Source organism: Geotrypetes seraphini, chromosome 7 (genome assembly GCF_902459505.1).
Source record: "Geotrypetes seraphini chromosome 7, aGeoSer1.1, whole genome shotgun sequence".
Lineage (NCBI taxonomy): Eukaryota > Metazoa > Chordata > Amphibia > Gymnophiona > Dermophiidae > Geotrypetes > Geotrypetes seraphini.
In genome coordinates, this window is record NC_047090.1 from 47,227,528 (window position 1) to 47,247,932 (window position 20,405).

The 20,405-nt window shown below is 42.9% G+C and overlaps 1 protein-coding gene across 22 annotated transcripts in view; it reads left to right on the forward strand.

The window, feature by feature from the left end:
- CACNA1C (calcium voltage-gated channel subunit alpha1 C) overlaps window positions 1–20,405 on the forward strand; it is a 1,333,094-nt gene that overhangs the window by 781,179 nt on the left and 531,510 nt on the right. For all 22 annotated transcript variants that reach the window (XM_033951116.1, XM_033951118.1, XM_033951120.1 and 19 more), the window contains one exon: window positions 4,098–4,256. In XM_033951116.1, coding sequence (XP_033807007.1) covers window positions 4,098–4,256 — 159 coding nt within the window. The remainder of the gene's footprint in view (window positions 1–4,097; window positions 4,257–20,405) is intronic.

Consider the following 20,405-nt stretch of genomic DNA (forward strand, 5'->3'; position numbering starts at 1 on the left):
AACTTCTTTTCCCAGCCATAACTCTGCCCCTGTTGCCACCCATTTTTTTATACTTCTCAATTTAAGAGTTAAGTGAAATTTTCAGCCGTAGTGCTCAACAATTTGCTGATCATCACCGGCTTTATTCCTGGATATTCAGGGCCGTGCTATGTCCTCTACTACTGAATTTGTATGTGAGGCTTGAATGTGAGAATACTTTATAGAAGAATGTATGCTGCAACACCGTTGGGGGTACGGTGTGATATAGACCTCCCCTGAGTGTCTTCTATACCAAAAATGCTTATAAAATAAATTCTCCAGGCCCTCAGAGGTGCCACCAGAAGCTCAATAAACTTTCATGCCAACTGGCTATATGCCCCCTATCGTCATCGGGTCACTGGTATTGTTTAGTATGAGATGTACTATGCTTATCTTAATATATTTTTTAATGTTTTCAATAAATAGTTATAAATAAAGTGCTTAACTTAACTTGGGTAGTTTAGCCAAGAGGGACAGAGTACGCCAACATGTTTCACCCTGTTCAGGTTTCCTCAGGGCACAATCCCTACGACAAGAAACTAGCTTTAATATTTTATATTTTATAAAATCGCATGACATCAAACTACATTGACAAATGTCAATAGCTTACCTCAGAACTATGTTGCTCTTCATGACGTGGCCACCCGAAATGTGATCTAAGATGGCCACGGCGTGTACTGTAGCTCATTAAATATTCTACAACCCAGCTGAGACTGACGTCATCGGGCCAACCCGGAAGTGCGGAAATAACCGCAGTCCCGGAGAAGCACCCTGCTGGAAAAGCTTAGTATTGATATAACACTCCTATGAATTTTGATAGTTTGAAACAATATAATAAAGACATGGGGATACAGTGAGACCTCACCAGAGAGATTGCCATTCAAGTTCCAGGTTGAGCCCGTGGGGTACTACTGTATTAAGTTGATAAATCCACCTCTGTTCTGTCAGTGGTGTGATAAAACCTTGGAAGGCAGCACCTGGCAAGACCCTCATACCAGATGCATCATTCGAGCCAGAATGCACACCACTTGTAAATCTAGTTGGGTGGTGTACATAATCATTTGCCCGTGCCCCCTGAAAATTATTTGACAGAAAACAATTCCAGCTCCTGGTACAGTCCCTAGTCCTAGGACTTCTAGACTACTGCAACATCTTATACCAACCCGTTCCCAAGCCATGATAATACAATTACAAACAGTACAAAATACTGCTCTCAGACTAATCTATTCACTGAACAAGTATGACTATATCACCGCTGCATTCCTAGACACACACTGGCTCCCAATACAAGCAAGAATACTATTCAAATTTTGCTGTCTACTGTTCAAAGCCCTGAATGGTGACATTCCAACTTACTTGAACAATCACCTTACCCAAACCAACACAACCAGACCAAAAAGAACCCAGACATCATTCACCCACCCCCAATCACAAGCATACAGTGCAAGAAAATGTACGATGGCCTACTTGCCACTCAGGCAGTGAAACTAGATCACCATCTCTCCAGTCTACTGATCACAACACCAGACTACAAAACCTTCAGAAGAGAAGTAAAAACCCTGTTCAAGAAATTTATCAAGTCAAGCTGATGCCACACTGATCATTTCTTTCTCATAAGAACATAAGAATTGCTGCTGCTGGGTCAGACCAGTGGTCCATCATGCCCAGCAGTCCGCTCACAAAGCGGTCCTCTGGTCAAAGACCAGCGCCCTAACTGAGACTAGCCCTACCTGCGTACGTTCTGATTCAGCTTAAACTTGTCTAACTTTGTCTTGAATCCCTGGAGGGTGTTTTCCCCTATGACAGACTCCAGAAGAGTGTTCCAGCTTTCTACCATTCTCTGGGTGAAGAAGAACTTCCTTACATTTGTACAGAATCTATCCCCTTTCAACTTTGTCCAATCCTTTCTTAAACCCCAGTACCGTTCGCTACCCTATAACGTCCTCTGGAAGCGCATTCCAGGTGTCCACCACACGTTGGGTAAAGAAGAACTTCCTAGCATTCGTTTTGAATCTGTCCCCTTTCAACTTTTCCGAATGCCCTCTTGTTTTTTTATTTTCTGAAAGTTTGAAGAATCTGTCCCTCTCTACTATCTCTATGCCCTTCATGATCTTGTAAGTCTCTATCATATCCCCTCTAAGTCTTCTCTTCTCCAGGGAAAAGAGACCCAGTTTCTCCAATCTCTCAGCGTATGAAAGGTTTTCCATCTCCTTAATCAGTCGTGTCGCTCTCCTCTGAACTCTCTCGAGTAATGCCATATCCTTCTTAAGGTATGGTGACCAATACTGGACGCAGTACTCAAGATGCGGACGCACCATTGCCCGGTATAGCGGCAGGATAACTTCTTTTGTTCTTGTTGTAATACCCTTCTTGATTATACCCAGCATTCTATTCGCTCTCTTAGCGGCCGCTGCGCACTGTGCCGTCGGCTTCATTGTCATGTCCACCATTACCCCCAAGTCCCTTTCTTGGGTACTCTCATTCAATAACATCCCTCCCATCGTATAGCTGTGCCTCGGGTTTCTGATTCCCACATGCAATACTTTACACTTCTCAACATTGAACTTCATCTGCCATCTCTCTGCCCATTCCACTAATTTGTCCAAGTCCCTTTGCAATTTTTCGCAGTCCTCCTTTGTCCGAGCTCCACTAAATAGTTTGGTGTCGTCCGCAAATTTTATTATCTCACTCTTTGTCCCTGTTTCTAGATCATTTATGAATATATTAAATAGCAGCGGTCCGAGCCCTGAGCCCTGCGGAACACCACTCGTGACCTTCCTCCAGTCTGAGTAGTGTCCCTTCACCCCTACCTCCTGTTTCCTACCCGCTAACCAGTTTCTGATCCATCTATGCACGTCTCGGTCCACCCCATGGTTCTTCAGTTTCCGGAGTAGACGTTCATGAGGCACCTTGTCAAAGGCTTTCTGGAAATCTAAGTATATGATGTCTATGGGGTCTCCTCTGTCCATCTGTTTGTTAATTCCCTCGAAGAAGTGCAAAAGTTGGTCAGGCACGATCTCCCCCTGCAGAAACCATGTTGGCTGGTTATCAGAAGTTCGTGTTTTTCAAAATGTTCATCTATTTTTTCTTTTATCAGTGCTTCCGCCATTTTCCCCGGAACAGAGGTCAGACTCACCGGTCTGTAGTTTCCCGGATCTCCTCTTGATCCCTTTTTAAAGATGGGCGTAACGTTGGCTATCTTCCAATCCTCCGGAATCACACCTGTTTTCAGAGATAGGTTGCAAATTTGCTGTAGTAGTTCCGCTATTTCCTCCTTTAGTTCCTTCAGCACCCTTGGATGGATTCCATCCGGACCCGGGGATTTGTCAGTTTTTAGTTTTTCTATCTGTCTGCGCACATCATCAAGGCTCACTTCTATGGATGGCAATCAAGCACAAAAGTTAACATCCCTTTAACAAATCTATCCCCTTCAGTACCTTGAATGTTTCGATCATGTCCCCTCGCAATCTCCTCTGTTCGAAGGAGAAGAGGCCCAGTTTCTCTAATCTTTCGCTGTACGGCAACTCCTCCAGTCTCTTAACCATCTTAGTCGCTCTTCTCTGGACCCTTTCAAGTAGTACCGTGTCCTTCATGTACGGCGACCAGTGCTGGACAGATTCTATACCTCTGATTAAACATATATTTTATAATACTCCTGGAAATGTCCAAATTACCTCTTATGTAATCCGTCATGAACTGCAAGGCAATGGCAGAATAAAAGCCACTAATGTAATGTAATGAACTTCCCAGCAAAAAAAGTGATATAGGAAGCTTGTGTTAAATTGAAAAATGCTAGAAATATGAAATTTTTGTAGGTTCAATTTTCAAGAATCAAATTACAGTAATGAGTCTAAAAATGTGTTAGAACAATCCACACCTAGTCCCCAAAATATACTGTAATTTTCTTTCTCTCAGGAATGGTCATCTGTTCTGCACAATGTACATATGTGATTAGTCCAATCTTCTTTCCAGGTTGGAAGAATTAATCACCAAAATGCATGTATTTATTTGTGCCGACAGGATTTTTTCCTCTAATGAAAATATTTCATTTTTGTTTGTCTGTTTCCCTTATCTTGCAGGTCTTCAGGTGGTTTTAAATTCCATTATCAAAGCGATGGTTCCCCTGCTGCACATTGCTCTGCTGGTGCTTTTTGTCATAATCATCTATGCCATCGTTGGATTGGAGCTCTTCATGGGAAAGATGCATAAAACGTGCTATATGAAGGACAGTTCTTCAGGTGAGGAAAGGGTTACAAGGGCAGGAGGTGGATAGCATAACAGGAAGGAGGAAACAATGCATTACTGTCTTGTGTTTTCTCTATTTTCTGCCATCCACTGAAGTCTCATCCTACTAACATTAAGATCTTCATAGCAGGGGGTGGAAGGGGTCAGTCATAGGTTTTTGATTTTGCTGAAATATACTTCCTGTACTAGGGGCCGCAGAAAAGTTCTCAGCCCAACCAACAAAGTTAGGACAGTCAGTGGCTTAGTGAGGGGGACAAGGAGATGGGCCGCCCTTAGCGCTGTCTTGGTGGGGATTCCAGCACCTCTCCTACTCTCCATCCCGCATTCCCCCTCCCCCATCACATGCACACCTTCCCTAACCCCCACCCCACCCAACCTTATCGCTAACTCTTCGCCGGCATGAGCAACATCTCCAACCTGCTGCTTATGCCAGCTTTGGCTCTCCCTCTGATGTCACTTCCAGGTCACAGAACCAGGAAGTGACATCAGAAGGAGAGCCGAGGCAAGTTCAGGCAGCAGGCTGGCATTACTGCTCATGCTGGCAAAGTTAAAAAGGAATGGGGAAAGGGAAGGGGTGTGTGCATGGCGGAGGAGGCAGTGAAAAAGTGGGGGGTGGAAAACAGGATGGGGTGCCATTGTCCTAGGCACCTCCCACAGGTCGCAGGTAGTATTCTCGTCCATCCTCCCTGTCGAGGGTAAAGGCTAGGGCAGAGTAGCATGCATCCTGGAGATGAATGCATGACTACGTAGATGGTGTTGTCAAGAGCGCTTTGGCTTCCTGGAGCAGGGATGGTGTGCATCTATCAAAGAAGGGAAGAAGTGTTTTTGCCGGCAGGCTGGCTAATCTACTGAAGAGGGCTTTAAACTAGAAGTGATGAGGAAGGGTGATCAAAGCCCTCAGGTAAGTAAATCACTGAATACCTCTACACAGATGGGAAAAGGGAACAATGTCTGGAAAGCAGTATATACTAATGCTCAAAGTATGGGAAACAAGATTCTGGATCTAGAAGCTGTGATGGAAGAAGAGGAGTTGGATATGGTGGTGATCACGGTGACATGGTTCACAGAGAACCATGACTGGGATGTAGTTTTACCGGGCTATAATCTGTTCAGGAAAGACATGGTATGAAGAAAAGGAGGGGGAATAGCATTATATGTTAAAGATCATATTAAAGCCACACAATTGAAGGATCTGCAGGGCAAGGAAGAGGCACTGTGGATTAATTTGGAAAGAGAGAATGGTGAATATATTTACATTGGTGTGATATACAGGCCTCCTTCATAGACAGAAGAAGTAGATAGAGATTTAATAGTAGACATTCACAATATATCTAAAAAAGGGGAAGTCTTGCCAATAGGTGATTTTAACATGCCAGATGTTGATTGGGATATCCCTATTGTGGGGTCTTTTAGAAGTAGGGAGATCCTGGATTCTCTACAAGGAGAACTATTCCAGCAGTTGGTAATGGAACCCACACATGATGGGGTCATACTGGACTTAGTGCTTACAAACGTGGAAAGTGTTTCTAATGTTACAGTGGATGATCATCTGGCATCCAGTGATCACTGCATGGTACGGTTTAATATTAAGATGGGTATAGAGAGGGCTCATTCAAAAGCAAAGGAAGTGCTGGGTGCAGAGCCTGACAGGGGAGGGATGGAGGGAAGGGGGCTGGGTGCAAAGCTTGTCAGGGAGGGGCTGGGTGCAGAGACTGACAGGGCAGGACACTTGAATATTAAGCCACCCAACATCTTCTTGCTTCCCCACATTGTGACTTTATGCAACCAAAATCCTCACTGTTATTTTTTTTTTTTCTTCGCTGTATCCAAAATCTCCATTGTTATTTTTCCTTCGCTGACTGTCCAGCTCTTCTTGTTGTAAACCGCCTCGAACTACTATGGCTTTGGCGGTATATAAAAATAAAGTTATTATTATTATTATTATATTCGAGTCAGCCATTTTTTTCTCTTTTGGGGGGGAAAGGGGGTCTCGACTTATATTCGGATCGACTTATATTCAAGTATATACGGTATGAGTTTATCTTGTGCAGACTGGATGGATTGTATAAATCTTTTTCTGCCTATATCTACTATGTTGTTATGTTACTATATAGATAACTGGTGGTGTACCAAAGTTGGGGTTGGGAGACAGTCTGCCCCGGGTACAGCTCATCATGATCTGGGAACTTCATCCACACCTAACTTTTTTTTTTATTTATTTATTTATAAATTTAATACATTTAATAATATCAGATGATATCAAAGAAAAAGGTTTCACAAAATGAATACTTATGTAATACAATACTTAAGCAAACAATCCTTTTAAAGCCCACTATCTGGAGAGACACATTACCATATTTTACCAGAAATTTTAAAAGGAAATCAAAGAAATGGGTTGAATTCATATGAATCCTAATCATTCCTACTATACAAGACCTTGACATCCTACCATTTTCTCAGAGATGAAACATCAAATAATTAAAAAGAAAAAGAAAACTCATTTCTGTTCACGAGCTATCAAAAATTGTTGTAATTGAATGGGGTCCCAAAAAACATATTCAATGTCCTGTAACTTAACAAGACATTTACAAGGAAACTTTAAGTAGAATGATGCCTCAAGAGCTAACACTCTTGTTCTTAATTTCAAAAATTCTTTTCTTCTTAGCTGTGTAGCTCTTGAGACATCAGGAAAAATGCTGACCAAGTCTCCACAAAACTTGGTAAGCCTATTTTTGAAGTAAAGTTTCATTATCAACATTTTATCTGTCTCAGACATACATATTATTATCATTGTGGATCTAGTCTGAATAACATCCTGAGTATCTTCCAAAAATTCTGTAAGATTAACTTCGTCTGTTATTAGATGGTCCACTTCCTGGTCAGTTTTTGTTTTTTTTTTGAGGTATATAATAACAGTTACTTAATGGGAAGTTTTCCGCATTAGGTAATCCCAATATTTCTTTAAAGTATTTCCTTAATAATATTTGAGAAGATAATGAATGAGATATTGGGAAATTAACCAGGCGGAGATTCTTTCCCCTATGAATGTTTTCCAACATTTCCATTTTAGAAAGTAACATAGTGGAATCCTTGATTGCAGACACTGAGACAGATTGTAGTGTATTAGTTTGTGTTTCAACCAGTCCTATTCTCTTATCCAAAGAACTTAAATTAGAGTCCACATTCTCAAATTTATGAGCTACAGAAAGTGAATAGTCCAAAGTTTGTTTCATTGATTCTCTAAGAAACCCTTCAACTCTATTAATACCTAACCACAAATCTTTAAGGGTAATATCTTGTTTTTCCACTGTTTGTGGTTGTTCATCTACTACACTTGAAAATTCAAGTGGTTTAGGTATTTCAGTAAAAACCAATTTATTCATCTGAGTAGATGGTACCACAACATCAGTAGAAATAATGGGGGTTAAATTCCCACTAGCACCAGATATTAGATGAAGAGGGGGTGTCCTTTCGAGGGGGCTCAATGATGCTCCTGACACGGGAGAGTTTAAATCAGTTAAAGTTGGTGCTGGATTTTCCATAGAATATATCAAATGTCTGTCCATAGGGCCAGAAACAGTGGGTGTAGAGCTCTTGGGCTTTACTTTCCTTTTTCCCATAATATCGAGCAAAGAAAAAGTTATACGACCTGAACTCCACTCCTGAGCTCCTCGTGCTCCAAGGGGCTCCCAAGGGGCGTGTCCTGTCCCTTAGGGCACGCCCCTTCGGCCACGCCCTGCGCCCGCACCCGCAGCGGCAGGCTGCTTTTTAAGGAAAATTGTAGGCAGATAAGACGGACCCTATGACGTCAAGGGGTCCGTCTTGGAAACTGCCTGCCCGAAACAATTACTGGCACTGCTGGTGCAGGGGTCACTCGAAGCGACGCTGAACTCCTCCTCCGGCACAAGTAATGTCTCCCCCACACCTAACTTTAAGCATGGCCATAAGCACCAACAAAAATGTGGCACAGATGCCCTTATTCTATAACTACGAATCAAAATTAGAGTAGAACAAGACCTGGATATATTTCACATTCATCGTTGTTTTTAACTATTTTCAAAGGATGCCTCAGCCCCACCACTCCACCGCTGTATTTATCTCACAACTGCGGGAAGAATTATGTGGTGCCTCATCATTGGCTGTCCATTCGAGTGCTTATTAGTGTCTTTCCTTAATTCAATAAATATTTAAATATATAAAACGAATATTGTAAAGTGAATAAATATAAAGTGCAAAAGTACTTAGCTCAATTCCAGCCAAAACCTGGGAGTCTGACCTGACATGTTTCGCACAAAAAAGTGCTTTATCAAGGGTCTCCCTAAACAATAAAGAAAAGAAAGTTGTGAACAGTTAGTCATGTCCAACCATCTCTTCTACCCACCTCATCGTATATTAATCTCTTTATCACACTGCTTATATAAAAAAAACTCACTGAGGTCGCTGCCATCATCTGACTCCACTAAAGATTTGTGAGAAAGATGGCGGCGGCGTTCGCCCTCTGAGTTTAAATCCTCCCACCAAACTCAACAATAATTCACGCCTCCTGCGTCTCATTGGCCAGAACTCATCCAATCACCAATGCCCATTCAATCTCACTGTTCAACCCTGTGGTTCCACCGTGTCAAGCATAAAAATATATCGCTGTTCAGTCTCATTGAGCTTTCTCTGATCTTTCCCTCCATCCCACCCAGTAACCCTACTAATGACACGCCATCTCATCTCCTCCACTGTATGGTTGCACGTAAGCCAGTGGTCAACCAAGGGGGCTTGGGCTATCTTGTTAACAATACGTGATTTGTGTTCTGTTAGTCTTACCCTTATCTTCCTGTTTGTCCACCCTATGTAAACCAAGTCACAGGGACAGACTATCGCATAGATGACATGCTGCATATTGCAGTCCGTAGCTGATTTAGACTGTAAAACAATGTCTCTATTAAACCCTCCATGTATCACCTAGAATGGTGAGAGGACACCATTGCCACTTCCCACATGCCCCATGGTAACCCCCCCTCTCCCTTGTCCTTACCCCATATTTCTGAAAGTTGCATGTTTGGCCCAGTGTCACCCCCCTCGAGTATGCTATCCTCGGGAAATTCTGCAGGGGTTTGTGTTTTTGTACAATATACCAGTGTTTTCTCAAAAGACCCACCATCAATTTCGTTGCTCTTGAATACGGAAAAGAAAAGAAGATATATGATGAAAATACATTATTATGTTTTTACAAATTTAGTCAATGGGCTTCAAATTTTATTAAATACCTCACTAAAACCCCTATATTCTGCATTAATTCGTTCGTATCTGTATGTAGTACACACATTCACCCACCAAAATGTATAATTAATTCTATCATGGTTTTTCCAATTTTACTTGTAATCAACTGAATGGCTATACCTGTTAGGATCATAAATAGACGACTCTTATATTTATCTAGAGTGGGTTTCACATGGGCATAATTAAGAAACGATTCAATAGACTCATAAAAATCTGAAAGCTTGAATTGCATTTGGCCTGTGGCCGTGATAGGAAAAGTAACAGGAATGTTTTCTACTTTTGCTGCCCTCTCTGACTTTTACTAGCTGTATAGCAAATCTTGAAAATTCACAGGCTGACCTTTGCTCCCTGGTGATCTTTTTGACACACAAGATGAGCAGCAAGGAAGGCAAGTGCCATTCTGTGAATTTTTGAACCCATTCTTGGTGGCAGTAATCAGCGTCAGAACAAGTGGCATCTGTGGAACGCACACCACTGCTGAAGGGTCAGAGCTGGGGAGAGATGGGATGTGGGGGGGGGGGGGTTTCATATGAATGGGGAAGAGAATAAGCAAGGGGCAAAGTTAGGGAAGGGCAGAAGTAGGGTTCCTGGTGGTTTAGCAGGGTTTAAAATAGAGAATGACATAGGGACAAATTTGTCCCCACAGGAACTCAATTTCCCCATCTGGTCCCCGTGAGTTTTGTCGCTATCCCTGCCCCATTCCTGTAAGCTCTTGTCTTAACTGCACAAGCCTCAAACATGTATGATTTTAGAGTGTTTGAGGCTTGTGCCGATGAGGATGGAGCTTGCAAGAATGGATCAAGAACAGGAAAAGAACTCGCAGGGACGGGATAGAAAAATGAGTTCCTGCAGGGACAGGGCAAAATTTGTCCCTGTGTCATTCTCTAGTTTAAAACTTCTGAGAAATAAAAATATTATTACTGATAGTTTATGTCAGTGGTTCCCAACCCTGTCCTGGAGGACCACCAGGCCAATCGGGTTTTCAGGCAGATTTGCATGCCTGTCACTTCCATTACATGCAAATCTCTCTCATGCATATTCATTAGGGCTAGCCTGAAAACCCGATTGGCCTGGTGGTCCTCCAGGACAGGGTTGGGAACCACTGGTTTATGTGCCACATCTGCATTTCTCTTTGCCAAGTACTATATCTCGATTTAGACTTAACTCATGCAATTTCACTAGTACCCACCGAGCGAAAGGATACCAAAAATGGGGTTACAAATAACAGAGATTAAGGCAATAAAAGTTTGGAGGGGTAAATTTGGAAAACTTTCTTTTTGAAAGTTTTGCATACCATAGGTTCAAGACAGAGTTCTCCTCCACTCCTATTCAACAAACTGCGGTGGAAACATCTTCTCCTCTGGGCTCTCTTGGTGATCTACAATATTTCATTTAGCCCTTCTCATGAAACCTGTTCTAAGGAACAGAGATAATAAGTGGGGAAGATAACAGTGCAGGCTAAAAAAGCATGAGCCATCGCTTATAAGTTGCCCTTTTTGCTTATAATGGATTAGTGGAAAGTCTGAGACAGCTTTCATCTTCACTTTGGACAAGCGTTCCGGTCTTCACTGTTTTTGCTGCTGTTGGGCAGGCTCCCTCAGGCTGTCGTTCCGTTTCATGTCTCCTGCCTCTGACATCAAAGTCACCTGCGTCAGAGGAGAGAAAGAGAGAAAGTGTTAAAGTCTGGCATCAGGAAAAAGACCAAGGTGACCTTGTGGCAAGAAGCAATCTTGGGATGCCTGGTCATGATTCTAGGAAGGCTTCATACTTGTGGACAATAAACAACTGAAGAATACTAAGAGGATGCTAGGCAGGAAAGGCATATATAGGCACACAGTCTAGTTTGCATGTATTTTATAAACGGAACATATATGCGTATTATTTGCCTTTATAAAATTACATAGGAAAAACAAGTGCACACATTTACACCTGATTCAAGATAGGTGTAATCGTGTTCCTGGATGTACTAGAAAGAATAGACAGGAATCTTATAAAGTTCATACTCTGCCTATTCTCAGGAATTCTGACATGTTTATCACATAAAATTAGGTGTTATAAGGGCAGTTCTATAACTCAGCACTTGTATTACAAGCCACTTGTGTATATAAATGCAGTAATGGGGAGTCACGTGATGCAGTAGGCCAGGGCGGATGCTTTCTGCCTGAGCTCCCGGGCCCGAGTCTAAAAATTTAAACTTTATGCCTTACTGCAGCGCACACGATCCCGCCAGGAGATCGTCTTTTCTCTTGGTTGGCGCATGGACAAATTTTTGAAATCGCCGGCGCGCTTCCGATGGCCACTCGCACCACGAAAAAGGACTGTGACCGCTCGATTCCCGCTGCTGACAAGACGGCGCCGGGGACCTCGGCCGAGGTTAGTCAGCTTTCCCCGGAGGCGCTGAATGCCATAACGCAGGCGGTCACTCTAGCAATGCAGCCAGGCCTTGATCGTTTGTCCGCCCAGTTACAGCAGCTGGAGACTATGCTAACGGACACTAACCGCTGCACCACAGACTTGGAAACGTGTGTTTCCCAGCTAGACGACACCCAGGGGGCCCACTCTGCAACCTTACTAGACTTACGGGATCTTACCCGTAAACAATCAGAGAGACTAGAAGACCTGGAAAACAGATCCCGCATGTCTAACCTTCGTTTCCTCGGGATCCCTGAGACTGTGGCAGGACCTGCTCTCTTGCAGACCTTGGAAAGCTGGCTGAGAGACACTTTTCCTTTGCGGGAGGATGTGGGCCCGATATGCCTGGAACGCGCCCATCGCTTGGGCAGGGAACTAAATTGAGAAGCATGCCCACGGATGGTCATTGCCAATTGCTTAACTACAATCATAAATTCTGAGAAAATATGAATAACTTAGGGTTACTTTGAAATTTGGCGACTGCAGTCCGCATATTTCAAGACTATTCGGCCACTTTAACTGAAAAAATGAAATTGTTTTACCTGTTATATTATACTCTGGCTGAGAAAAAACTTTGGTTTATGTTTCTCTATCCAGTAGTTCTACGCCTTCACTATCAAGGCCAGTGGCATACTTTTGACTCTTCTTTGGAGGCTGCCAACTGTCTTAATGGAACCAGGGTTAAAAGTTTAATAGTTACTTGAGTGTGAAAAACAGGGTTTAAAGAAGTTTTTAAAGGGTTTAATGAAGCAGAGAGGATCTGGAAGGAAATATCTGTGTGTTTTTTTATTTTGAGAAGTATGGTTTGTGTATTGTTTGTATTGGTGCAGTTTTTGAGGTTTTCTGTTGCTAATTTCCTGCACAGGTCTGCTGTCCTAGTGCAGAGATCAGCATCAGCTGCTTGAACATTCTGTCAGATTTGACAGCTGGGAGGGTAACTTGGTTCTGTGAGGAGGTGTTTTGGCTTGTGTGGCTCTTGTGAAGGTAATTATAGTTGATTTTATTGAATTTTGAATAAGAATTGTAAGTTGTGGTTGAAGTTGAGGTTTGATTCATAGATTCTGGTAATTTCCAAAGCTGAAATATTTCTTGCTGGTGGATGTGAAGAATTGTTTTATCTGTGAGACTGTTGGGTGTTAGAAATAGTCTGTGAGATTTCTGTGTAATGTCATGAGGGAATATTGGTGAAGAAAATTTGATAAACTGTTTTGGAAGTTTTTTAATATCTTCTGTAAAATTTATTGAGATTTTGGGTTTTATATGTGTTTTGAGATATAGGAAATTTGAGTGATTTTAGAAATAGTAAATTCTGGGGAGGGAAAAAGTATAGGGAACATCAATTATCTATTTTTTTTTCCTAGCTTAGAAAGTATATTTAGGAAATTTGGGGGTTATTAGATTAGGATAGGGCTTTCCCTTATTGGTTTGTTTAAGTCAGAGTAGTAGGTTGGTTCCAGCAAGAGAAAGTCTGCTAGCAAGAGATTCTGCTAGCAAGGGCGCGCCTACGTGGTACCTGTACATAGCAAAAAAATAAAGCCTCAAATACCCAAATCTGAGGAAAAAGAAGAACTTTACAGAGGAGAAGTAGAATCTCTTTGTTTAGATTTGCTTTACAGCATTTATTTATTAAATATTATTTCTAATTTAAATTCTGAATTCTTAGTGCTTCTTTATATTTATTTTATTATACGTTTAATTAACTTTTTTATTTCAAGGTTATACCATATTATTATATATTATTATTTTGTTTATGTAATTCACCCCTTCTCCTGGAGAAAGGTATCAATTTAACCCTCGGTGTGCACGACTACAAAACAAATCTTATTTCAAGAGGGATACCTTTTACCTTAGTCTGAGAAGGAGGGGGTTACATTAATACAGTGTTTTCTCTGGAGGGAATGGAGGGATATGTGGAGAGTGAAGGAGGATTGAGGGATGGGGTGGGGGACATTCAGGTTGACTGCGAGCACCTTTTTGCTATCTGCTATCACGGTATTTGAGAGAGGAGATCCTTTGTTTTTATTATGTAGATTTGTTCTAATGATCCTGTTCCAGGGTTTTTTACTCTGGGATGAGGACATCCTGTATTTTACAGTTGTGGCCCTATTACTGCTATGATGTTTCACTTACATATATTGACAGTTGTCAACATTTGCCTATTTCCGATCTGAGGAAAAAGGGTCACCTTTGAAAGCTAATCAAACAATGCACTAAGTCCAATTAAAAAAGTACTTGGGACCTAGGTTGGCCACTGTTGGAAACAGGATGCTGGGCTTGATGCACCTTCGGTCTGTCCCAGTATAGCAATTCTTATGTTCATTGGCGTAGTAAGGGGGTGTGTGAGGGGTGCGGATCACCTCAGGCGCCAAGTCAGTGGGTGCGCAGGCCCTGCCACACCATACTACCCTCGCGCCATCCCTCCTCCCACCCCATACCTCCATATTATCTTTGCTAGTGCGAGTATTTTCAGCCTATTGCTCATGCCAGCCTGGTTCCCCTCTGAATCACTTTCGGATCACAGGGCCAGGAAGTTATGTCAGAGGGAAATCTAATGCTGGCGTGAGGAGCATGCTGCAGAAGCCACTCGTGTTGGTGAAGATTATGAGGTACGGGAGGGAGAGTGCAAGTGTGCAATGGGGGGGGGGGCAGGAAGGAGCGTGGAAGGAGTGGGGACACGGGGGCGCCTCCTACCCTTACTACACCGCTGCTTATGTTCTTAGGTATTATCTTTATTCTTTTTGTTTTATTTCTTTTAATTTTATATATTATCTCAGTCCACAAATGAGAAGTATCCAAATATTCTCTTAAGAGAAAGTTAGTTCAGCAGAAAAAGAAAAACCAAGCAAACAAGATGTAGTTCTTAAGTCCAGGAAATATCTTGGCTCAAAATAGTGTAACTTCTGGATTCTGGGTTGGAGCCACCTCTTCCCTTCAAAAAGAATTGTAAATGAGAGACCTTATAAAAAATATATGTACGTCTTTCCAAAAATATTACATATTTACAATGATATCTTAATTGAAATTTGTTCCCTCCCCCATATACACAATCTGTTTTCTTTATTGTAAGAACTTCTTTTTCTTGAATTGAGTCCATTTAAAGATACCAAGAAACACGGATATTTTTCCACCCAAGAAACTACAATTACAAGACCTAAAAACAATCTCAATAAAGTCTCTTTATCTTGGAGAAATACAAAAGAAACTAACAGTATAGATCAGGAAATAACTTCCTCTGTTGAACTTTCTAAAATCTCAGTTAAATTCAAATTATCTATTGAAACATCTTCTAGCAGGCCTTTCTGACTCACCTACAGGGGCTCACTTTCAAAAAAGATAGATGTCCTAAAAGACAGCATAAACCATCACTTGGATGTCTTACTAGTCAAAACGTCCAAGTGGGCATTCTCAAAACAGACTTTAGACCAGTGGTCTCCAACTGTCTCAAACCCTTTGCAGGGCCACACTTTGGATTTGTAGGTACTTGGAGGGCCGCAGAAAAAATAGTTAGTCTTATTAAAGAATTGACAACTTTGCATGAGGTAAAACTCGTTATAGTTTATAAATCTTCCCCCTCCAAAAGGCCTGCATGTTCCCCCCTTCTTTGCAGCATCCTCCAGCTTACCCCCTGGCCGCCTGGTCTTAGTTTCAGATAATTACCACAGCCTGCAGATAGGATTGCCGGTGCTGTTGGAATCCTTGCAGGCTGCTGTCGTCCTCAGCAGCATGTTTCCCTGGCCGCAATCCTGCCCCTGAAGTCAGAGGAAGGGCGAGACCGCGGCAGAGGGGGGTAGTTGGGGGATTGGAACTGGCAGGGCAGGAGTGAGTGGGGACGCTCCTTCACCTACTACCCACCAGATAGGCTGAGGAGGGCACTGCCACAAGGGGAGTCCATGAGGCGGACTGCCACTGGGAAATGGGTCTGAGAGGGGGGTGTTTGATCAGGTGGAGGAGAGTGGAAGCTGTTAGCGTTCCTCCATTTTGACCAGGAGCTGCTGTATGCAAGAGCGAGTGGGGACGCTCCTGCACCTAATACCCACTAATGTCAAGATAGGCCCGGGAGGGAGCTGTTGCTGGTAAAATTGGTTCAGGAGGGGGCTGCCACAGAGGAGGCTTGGGAGAAGGGTTCTTTTTGGTTTAGGGGGAGACAGAGTCAGGAAAGAGAGAGGATTGCACACATAGTTTTGTTTCCAGCCAAAAATGCAACAGCATTTTTTGGCTGAAAGTAAAATAAGGCCAAACATGGATTTGGGACCGGTTCCAGCATCGAAACTGAAATTCAATCAGTCTGTAATTTGAAGACATGAAACAATTTTTGAACTTTGTCAGTTAATAGGTTTATACACACAACATATGGCGATGATATATTTAATTTGGACTGTACTGTAAATGATTGAATGATGATAGATCTGGACTAAAGAGGTATGTTTTTGTCATATAGTTCTTTCACCTTATGCAAAAATTTACCGATGATCTCTTATGAAATTTTTTAGAAAAAGATATTTTGTCAGTGGTATATAGTATTGAGCTTTCCTCCACATAATTTCCTCCACATTATCTGTAAAATTATTTTCCCTTTTATAAGTGTACAATGGCTCTCTGAACACACTGTGGGCCTCTTCTATTAAACTGCGCTAGCAGTTTCTCACGCAGGGAGCCGCGCTGCTCCCAATGCTCATAGAGTTCCTGTGAGCATCAGGAGCAGCGCGGGCCATTCAACGTGGCTCTCTGTGCTAAAAACTGCTAGCGCGGTTTAATAGAAGAGGGGGTATATATATATATATATATACTGTACAATCATTTACACCTCCTGTCAAACAGATATAAATGAACCCAGGTGCATATTAGCCTGCAATTGTATACAGGATTTGTGTTACGTTGGTTTTATGAATACGTCACTGCTATAAGAATTATACTGTAAATGACAGCCACAACTATTAACATTATTGTGTAAAACTAATTATTCAATATAGGGCCATCATATATGGGAGATCCCCTGGGGGGGTGTTAAAATTTAAAATTGCATTTTAGAAAAGATGTTCAAATCAGAATTTAAACATTGAAATCAAGACTTCAGAAGTTCCACTAGTATCTAAGGGTCTCTAAAGCTAGATCACCCCAGGCTAAAAACCACTGCTGTGGGGTGCACTCAGGCGTGTTGCAGTAGTTTTGGCATCTGCATGCACCTCCCATGTACTAAGAAATACTTTTTATTTTTGTGCCGGAGGTGTATTTGGGGGCAGAGAGTAGGCGTATTGTGTGTTAATTGGTTAGCACAGCTACATTGCTGCAAACCAGTCGATTAGCAAATGATTACCGTGGGAGTCTTTACCACCTAGAAAATAGGTATTGGTAAGTGCTCCCATGTTAATGGCCATGGACTAATGGGGAAATCAGCATGGGAGCACTTACCAATACCTATTTTCATGGGCCTGCTGAAACCTGGTCTAGATCCCACCACCCAAGTTGGATGTGTACCCAACTTTTCAAAACACCCCTGACCCATCCATGTCCCTCCCAAGGCCATACCCCCTTTAGGGTTACGTGCTATGGGCAGCCATATGCATGCACAAGCAGTGCTAATTAGGGTCAATAATTGGTTGTTAGCATCCAATTACTGATGGTTAACAGCTTGTTAGCCAATTAAGTTGCATCCACACCTCATCCAAATTTGGGCACCATGTATTGAATCTGAGGGAAAATGTTTCATAAAACTGTCCCCTTTGCAGTGGCGTAGAGGGGGGGGGCAGTCATCCCCAGGTGCAGTCTTTGTAAGGAGTGCAGGCACCCGTCCTCTTCACCTCGCTGCTGCCCCCCCCATGCTCCTTCCCGACTCCCCCTGCCGTACGCATGCACCCTTTCCCTTCTCTCGAACCTCTTTAATTTTCCCTGCATGAGCAGCATTATGAACTTGCTGCCCTCGTCAGTGTTGCCTCTCTCTGACATCACTTCTGGGCCCCGCGCCTACGAAGTGATGTCAGAGGGATAGCCAACATGACGCAGGCAGTAAGTTTGTGATGTTGCTCGTGTCTGGAAAATTAAAAGGTAAGGGGGAAGGGAATGGGGGCACGTAGCGGTAGGGGGGGTTGGGAATGAGCAAGGGGAAAGGGCACCACCACCCCGGATGCCATTCTTTCTATGCCCCTTCCCCTTTGTGACATCAAGGAATTCCCCACTTACTCTGGCACTTAGGAATGCCGTGCTACTCTGTAGGGCTCTTTGTGTGTTTCGTTTACACTGCTGCATGCACAGACCTAAATGGGAACACAGTGTAATGAAAAAATATCTCAGAGTGACTATGCTTCCAAATAAAATGGCTCAGTGGGTGATAAAAGTTAAATACTGCTGGCCTTGACACTTGTTTATGGTCCTGTGAAGAATGGCAGTGCTTACTTCTGTTCCGCCAGCAGGATAATAGATGTAATGGGTCTTCTAACATTTTGGGGTTTTTTAAAATTATTTTTTATTTTAGCAGTTCCCCTGTTCCTCACAATTTCTTCTGATTCGTGTAGCTTATTGTTGCAAGCCAGCCGTTCATTTTTGAGCTGTCTCAGCTGTTTCCACGTAGCCCCAAGCTGGAGTGTTTTATTTTACCTCAAATGTCCCTTTTCCTCAGATGCTTCTGCACTCCTCTTTATTGGCACTACATTGACTGCTCCGAGCAGTGTCCCACATAGTAACATTAAAAACTGATTAAGGGGAGATTTGGTGAGAATCTGCAGCAAATGGAGGAGGCACAGGCAGTGGTGCTAATCTTGAATCTTTACCATCCGAAGAGAGTCACTGCTGGAGTTGCCCCCTTCTTATGTTGCTGCAGGAAAGAGGAAGTCATAAGAACATAAGAATTGCCATACTGGGATAGGCTGAAGGTCCATGAAGCCCAGAATCCTGTTTCCAACAGTGGTCAACCCAGGTCCCAAGTACCTAGCTAGATCTCAAGTAGTAAAACAGATTCTATGCTGCTTATCCAATGCTGGCACTCCCTGAGCATTCTCAGTTCTTGCACAAAGTTTCTATATGGTAGACGTGACCTACTCTTTGCTTCCCTGGATGCACTAGGTGGGGTAGGTCATCACTACTTTGTAAATGATGGCACTCAGCGGCAGCAACAAGTGAGCATCACTTCTGCTTCCTTCCAGGTTCAGAGTCGGGGGGGCCTTGGGTTGGGGTTGTGAAGTGGTGGTGGTGGGCATAGACTACTAGGGAGTTTTTTTAAATGGGACTGTGTAAGGAGGGAGAAGACCATAGACTACCAGGGAATTTGTGTGACAGGGAGGGAGGGGACCATTAGACCACCCAAAAATATTAGGGAAGGTTCCATTTGGGGGGGGAGCAAGGTGATACCATCAGCATTGACACCACTAGACACCAGGGATATTTTTGGTGGTGCTGGGAAAAGATGGTAGGTTGGGGGTAAGTTAGGGTTACCAGACATCAGAGAAAACCCGGACGAGTCTTCTTTTTAGAGACTTTCCAAAACACAGCAGTTTGGAAAGCCCCGAGCTGTGGCTGCATCTGGAGGGCCTTCACAAGCATGAGGTCACACGCATCCGTGCATGCTGGATCCGTGCTTCAAGACATGGCCTGGAAGTTGGCAAAAACAGACAAGGCTTTTTGGGGGTGGAGTTGGAGGTGGAACGAGGTGTGGCTGGGGCTGGGATGAGGCGGGGTCATGCGTTCAGGTTTTCCCATCCTTAAATATGGTAACCTTAGAGTAAGTGTGCCGTGATATATGGCTTTTTTTAACGTCAACTTTTTTTGTTTTTTATCAGTGCCTGAGCCAATAGTGCACTATTCGGAAAGTCAACATTGAGCGTCAAACCACAGATTACTGCCACTATTTTATCATGGTAGTAATTTGCATGCTCATTAGTTTAAGCATGCTACAGCTATATATTTTTTTGCCAATTTCATAGTAGAATGAGGACTCTACTGTTAACTTTTGTGCATCGGCTCCTCTCTCTTATAGCCTCCCATGTCCTAATTTGCAACAGCTTATAACTCTGTCTCGCCACGCTTCTCATCGCCTGAAACATTATCCCTCCCTTCTCTCCTCTTTGTGACATTCCCCTCCACCCTCCCCATGCCCTAACCTGCAAAATCTCTCTCACTCTTGATCACCTTCTGTGCTCTATAGGTTCAACAGCTTCTCCCTCTCCTGCCCTGCAACACTCTGTCTCTTTTTTTATCACCCTGCCCAGCATCTCCCACTTTTCTCTTTCCCTCTTTATCTATCCCCACTTCCTTGGGTAATCAGGAGCACTTGCAGCAATGTTTTGATTTTCAGACTGCAGCAGCAATAGCAAATCATAGAAATTCAGCATGGGGCCTATATGCTCCATATAGGGATGTCAATAAACTAAACTAAACCTTAAGTTTGTATACCGCATCATCTCCACAATCGTAGAGCTTGGTACGGTTTACAGGAACTGGTATAAAGAAGGAATACCAAAGTAAGGGTT